The sequence below is a fragment of the Triticum dicoccoides genome, chromosome 4B (genome assembly GCF_002162155.2).
Source record: "Triticum dicoccoides isolate Atlit2015 ecotype Zavitan chromosome 4B, WEW_v2.0, whole genome shotgun sequence".
Lineage (NCBI taxonomy): Eukaryota > Viridiplantae > Streptophyta > Magnoliopsida > Poales > Poaceae > Triticum > Triticum dicoccoides.
The window spans coordinates 586,762,415-586,768,439 of NC_041387.1; the positions used below are offsets into that span (position 1 = coordinate 586,762,415).

Genomic DNA, 6,025 nt, shown 5'->3' on the forward strand with positions numbered 1-6,025 from the left:
ATGCCCTAACGGTCACATGCACCGGGAGCTCACTCACGCTCACAGGTCTTGCAAAAGCGAGACACGGCCGTGCCAACATATCGATCTCCCGGCCGTGACACCATTTAAACCTCATGCCATGCATCACACTCCTCTCTCACCCTACTTATGCCCCGCGCCCTCCATCAGCTCCATCGTCACACTCCCCTCACCCACTCCACTACTACACCCCACACTCCAAAACCAAAACCTCACTCCAACTTCAAAACTTCGAATTCCCCCGCTCCCACGCACGTAAGTTTCGCGCATTTCTTCCATCCATCCACGCGCGCTACCTGGATATATTGCTCTCTTACGTCGTCATCGTCGTCGTGCATGCAGGAGCCGAGGTCGTTCATGGAGAGCTACGTGCGGAAGCGGTCGTGGAAGAAGGGGCCGACGCGGGGCAAGGGCGGGCCGCAGAACGCGGCGTGCGAGTACCGGGGCGTGCGCCAGCGGACGTGGGGCAAGTGGGTGGCGGAGATCCGCGAGCCCAACAAGCGCGCGCGCATCTGGCTCGGCTCCTTCGCCACCGCCGAGGAGGCCGCGCTCGCCTACGACGAGGCCGCGCGCAGGCTCTACGGGCCCGACGCATTCCTCAACCTGCCGCACCTCCGCGCCGCCGCGGGCGCCACCGCGCAGCAGCGCATGATCAGGTGGCTCCCGGCCGCCGCGGCCGCGAACGGCGCCAGGGGCCCCGCCGCGGGCGCCGTGCCCGCCTACGGCCTCCTCAACCTCAACGCGCAGCACAACGTGCACGTCATCCACCAGAGGCTGCAGGAGCTCAAGAGCTCCTCCTCGCCGGCCAAGCCGCAGCAGCACTCCAGGAGGACCCCTCCCCCGCCGCCGCCTCCTCCGGCCGCCTCGTCCCCTTCCTCCACGGTGACCACCGGCGCCATGCCGCCCTCCGCGTCCTGCTTCCAGGCCCAGCTGGAGCACGCCATGGCGATGACCGCCGCGGCCGAGAGCGCGCCCCCCTGCGACGGCTTCGGGGCCGGCAGGCCCCAGCTCGACCTCAAGGAGTTCCTGCAGCAGATCGGCGTGCTCGGGGAGGACGACGGCAGCGCGGCCGGCAAGCATCAGGGCGTCGACGGGGACGACGGCGAGGTGGCAGACGCGTTCGGGTTCGGTGACGGCAACGGCAGTGGCATCGGCGCGGAGTTCGACTGGGACGCGCTGGCGGCCGACATGACCGATATCGCGGCGGGAGGCCACGGCGGCGGCGGGCTGGGCGTGAACGGAGCGTTCCACATGGACGATCTCGACCAGTTCGGCTCCGTGCCCATCCCCGTATGGGACATCTGATGTCATATTCTTAAGACTTCCGATCTACATGCAGTCTGATCTGATGAGAGGTTTAGCTTCCAAGTTCTTCATGTAGTCTGGCATGAAGTTTTAGATCTGTTTCATCTGAAGAATCATGTAATAGCATAAGCACAATAAACTTGGCGCGCATGAGCTAATCCCACAACCAGGAAAATGAGACCAAAATACATTGGACTTCTCAAAAGAACTTCCAGATAGCATCAACGCAAATCTGGCTCATGCTTTTCGGTCATTGTGAAATCACTCACTGTCAAAGGATTTTGATCCAAAGCAAGAAGATCGATGCGATAACAACTCATAAGGAGCTAAAGACACCCCCAACTAGCGAAATAAACACGGTGAAAACTTACATCAGACTTGCCCACAAGAAAGCATTCAGCATTCATAATCAGCGAAAAATATGACGGTGAATTGTGACAATACCACCAAACGATTGGTGGAGTCGAAAGACAAAATGTTACCACCAAACTCTAACACTGCATCCTTATGGTGATATATGGGGACATTTCCCGGAAATCATTATTGCAGGTATTACATCACCCCGCCCGCCAGTAGCTTGTCAATTGTATTACCCGCTACGATTGGCAATCAAGGGTGTGCTCACACAGCAATGCTCGCATCGGCCTAGTTAAGACTGAATTATTCCGTCCGATACAATAGTACCAAATCGAGTTTGCCCATTACTTGTATATCAGAGCATCCCTCCCAGGTCCGACACCAATGTAGTGGACTGGAACACCGACGAGCTCTTCTATCCTCTCCACATAACGGCGGGCAGCTTGGGGTAGTTCACTGTAACTTCGGACAGAAGAGATGTCACTGTCCCACCCAGGGAGCACCTCATAGTTGACCTGAAACACAAGACGAAGCATATGAGAGATGAACTGTGTCTATCCTCACATTTAAGTGTAAGTTGTTACCACCAAACTGGTAATGACATCAGTTTACAATACTACAGAACTAAAGCCAGTGCATTAGCAACTAAATCGCATCTTACAACCGGAGAAAGAACAACAGTTCTGAAATGCAGCATAATCATAAATTATGCAAAGGTACTGCTCAGAGATGTAAAAACACAATGAACAAACTATGACACTTACCTGTACTTGCTCCAGGGTGTCAAGATCCCCTGGGAAGGATTGTAGTTTCTCTCCATCCATTTTATTATAAGAAACACCCAGCTTAATTTCTGCTAACCCGGACAGAACATCAAGTTTTGTTAGATTTAGAGAGGAAAACCCATTGATGTCACAGCAGTATTTCAGTGCAACGATGTCAAGCCAGCCACAACGTCTTGGGCGACCTGTAGTCGTTCCAAATTCCATTCCAGCCTTCCTAAGAACATCACCTTCCTCTCCAAGTAGTTCAGTAGGGAAAGGGCCAGAGCCAACCCTTGTTGTGTAAGCTTTTACCTGCATGTAAAATAGTGAGTTAGACAAGCAATATATATCATAGATGAGGGCTGGATTACACTACTTTTGACTTACAACTCCAATCAGGTCGCCAATAACCCTAGGAGCAATCCCAAGGCCGGTGCAAATTCCACCAGCGGAAGGGCTAGAAGAAGTCACAAACGGATAAGTTCCAAAATCGATATCCAACATAGTTGCCTGACCACCTTCAACCAGAATTTTCTTCTTCTGTCGGATGGATTCATTCAACACATGAACAGTGTCAGCAATGAAGGGCTCCAAACGCTCTGCAAACCTCTTGTACTTCTCAACCTCTTCCTTGAGCATGCCTTTGCTGTACTTGAAGCCTTCAAACCTCGCAGCAGCATCTTCAAATAAAACATCAAGCTTATCCCCAAAAGTGTCCATGTGCCTTAGATCACAAACTCGCAGCCCATTTCGAGTGACCTTGCTGGAATAACAAGGTCCAATGCCTCTCTTAGTCGTTCCTATGAAGGAATTTGCAAGCTCAGCTTCCCTAAGTCCATCTACAGTCTGATGTAGATCAAAGAGCAAATGGGCCCGATCAGAAACTAGTATTCTCCCATCACAACTGACTCCATTGGATTGAAGACCATCAATTTCCCCAAAGAACCCTGGAACATGGATCACCGCTCCATTGCCAACAACACACAGTGTTCCTTCATGGAGAATACCGGATGGAACAAGATGAAGAGCAAATTTCTTGCCTTCAGAGTTGTAGATGGTGTGTCCAGCATTTGCTCCACCCTGTTAACAAAGTAGGAACTCAGATAAACAAGCTACTAAACATAAGAGAAGCGACCAACTGATAAGGATGTACTAATGCTACATCCCAAGAATTTTATTCATAAATAAACACAAAATGATAATTGCAGAAACAAAGTTTATCTTGACAATTCAGAAATCATTCATAAAAAAATCGAGGAAAGGGGAATCTAAACTAATCTAAGGAATGACGCCATATTAAACTCACAAAAATGTAGACATTGCCTTTTAGGAGCAGCAGTAATAGTGGCTTATTATAAACAAACTGCGAGTTGAAAGATTACTAGCGATACACCACTAGTTCAGAAATTGAAAGAGTAAGCAAAACAACCTAAGTACCCCAGTGGCCTGGTGCAGATTAGGGTAAAACCTCAAGCCTAAGTGAGTTGAACAAATCAGATTGTTTACCAACCAAAACATATTGCACATAATATTACCAAATCACATGGAACAAAGTGGTCTCGTGCTTTACTGCTTTTATCGCCACACTACCATCCACGACCAGATGTTGAAGCAATTCATTTCATTTAGCATCCACCGGACATGAAACTAACATCCATCTTTCATCCTACCAGATTCAGAAGGCCACAAATTTGACAGTTCACTATGTGTACCAGCATCAAATATACATAATTTTTTGTAATTACCAGCACAATATTCCAGCCCGCATCCACAAAACGTAAAAAAGAAGAAGAAATATCATCATCTATGCAACCCATTAAACAAAATCGGGCTAAAAGATTTACAGTTTTACCCCCTTTGTACATGAGCTTCAGTAAGCATAATTTCCAACCAAAGCAATCCCAGAATTGACATCTTTGGGTTGGGGGTATTTTTTGTACAAGCTTCGGTACCAAAGCTCTACTAAGAAACACACCTCTTCCAAACAGGCCCTGGGAAGGCGAATTCTACACCAGATTACTCTAACATCCGGATCAGAAATCGATCCACCAAAACAACTATTACTATCCCATCCTACGAGCGTACCATATCAAAAAACTCGACTGGAATCCGCAGTGGTGCTACCAAGCAGCTTCAATCGACAATGATTGGTACAGGGGTCAAACCAGAGCGCACGACAAAGACCAAGCCGCATCTCCTCACCTGGCAACGCGCAACGATGTCGAAGCGGGGGGCGAGCACGTCGACGAGCTTCCCCTTCCCCTCGTCGCCCCACTGCGACCCCAGCACGCCGGAGACCTGGCTCAGCGCGGAGACCCTGTCGGCGGCGGCGTCCGCCTCCACCGCGACCGCGGACGCGGCGGCGGGAGCGGGGGCCCGTCTCCTGGGCAGGCGCACCGTCGACGGCGCCGGGGCGGCCAGGGAGAAGGACCTCCCCCGCCCGGAGGCGGCGGCGGCGGCGGCGGGGTGGTTGAGGGTGGAGAGCGACATGGGGCGAGGGTTTTAGGATGCGGCGGTCAGTGGGGAGGGGCGCTGCTTTTCCGTTTAAGTATCCCGTTGGCACGTGTAATAAATGGTGGGGATATTTTTTTGAGGGGTAAAAAATGGTGGGGAATTGGATCCTCTTGTTTTTTCACAGGGGAATCGGATCCTCTTTGGCTCTTTGGCTGTCGACCAAAGAGAGATTTTACCGTAAGCAACTAAGCATCCTGGCCATCTGATATTTTTCTTACACATTTGGTTATTTCATAGAAGAGAAAAAGGAAATTTTACAACCATTGATGTCCTTCAGCGGCTACAATTTCACATGCTAACGATTTTCCTGTTCATTTGTTATACTATCTCGTGTTTTTATTTACACTTTATGGACATTTACATGTGTGATTCATTGTATAGGGTTAATTATTTACTGTGGATTTGCAGCTGTATGAGCGACATTATGCCTTGTTAATTAATTAACATGAATTTTGAGGTTATGTTGGTGATGCATCATATCTGTTTCTTTAATTGTCATGGCTTTTTATGTTCTTCTGATCTTAATGTTTATATATTTACAAGATATGTTTTCAAATGTTATGTGCTTATAATTCTTGACAGACTATATGTCGGGGAGATGAACCCCAGGCATGCAATGGAACCTGGGTCTTTTCAAATGTTATGTGCTTATAATTCTAGACAGACTATATGTCGGGGCCAGTGTCGCCCCTCAGTCCGGTTCATGCTTGGCCGAGTCCCCCAACCCGGCCGAACTCTTCAACACAATCAAGACAACAGCCCGGCCCTGCCGGCTAGCGCAAGCCGGCGGAACCAGGCACGTCAAGGCTTCCCCAACAAGCCAGCTGCCCTGGGCGTTTTCCTTCACCCGTCCATGGGTCAGCGCCCGTCCCATCCTGGTCGTACGATGGGACGAGTCTCCATTCAGAGATGAGCGAGGCAACAGTGCCCCACCAACTCCTCTGGCCAACAGAGGCATGGCAACAGTGCCCCACCTACCCTGATGACCGAGGGCGGTGTGGCTACAACGCTCTCGTCGTCACTGCTGACGACAGCAGACGGTGACCAGGCGGAGCGCCACTATAGCC

General features: G+C 50.4%; 2 protein-coding genes across 2 annotated transcripts; one reads left to right on the plus strand and one right to left on the minus strand.

Annotated features, from left to right (window-relative positions):
• The first annotated feature begins 375 nt into the window (after positions 1-375).
• Positions 376-1,572, plus strand: LOC119291592 (dehydration-responsive element-binding protein 2E-like). The gene has a single exon (XM_037570373.1). It carries the CDS (start codon positions 376-378, stop codon positions 1,321-1,323), a length of 948 nt encoding a protein of 315 aa, XP_037426270.1. The 3' UTR covers positions 1,324-1,572.
• A 129-nt stretch (positions 1,573-1,701) lies between these two features.
• LOC119291591 (adenylosuccinate synthetase, chloroplastic-like) lies at positions 1,702-4,960 on the minus strand. The gene is made up of 4 exons (XM_037570372.1): positions 4,647-4,960; positions 2,832-3,524; positions 2,445-2,756; positions 1,702-2,195 (listed from the first exon to the last, which is right to left on the minus strand). The coding sequence occupies exons 1-4, from the start codon at positions 4,932-4,934 to the stop codon at positions 2,025-2,027; spliced, it is 1,464 nt and encodes a 487-aa protein (XP_037426269.1). The 5' UTR covers positions 4,935-4,960; the 3' UTR covers positions 1,702-2,024.
• Positions 4,961-6,025: the final 1,065 nt, after the last annotated feature.

What these genes read in the sequence shown, in the direction of transcription:
- LOC119291592 (XM_037570373.1), top strand. Translation starts at nt 376, where the DNA reads ATGGAGAGCTACGTGCGGAAGCGGTCGTGGAAGAAGGGGCCGACGCGG.
- LOC119291591 (XM_037570372.1), bottom strand. Translation starts at nt 4,934, where the DNA reads ATGTCGCTCTCCACCCTCAACCACCCCGCCGCCGCCGCCGCCGCCTCC. An exon ending in ACATCGTTGCGCGTTGCCAG is followed by an intron (nt 3,525 to 4,646) that starts GTGAGGAGATGC and finishes CTTTGTTAACAG; the next exon opens with GGTGGAGCAAATGCTGGACA. An exon ending in TTGGCGACCTGATTGGAGTT is followed by an intron (nt 2,757 to 2,831) that starts GTAAGTCAAAAG and finishes TTTTACATGCAG; the next exon opens with GTAAAAGCTTACACAACAAG.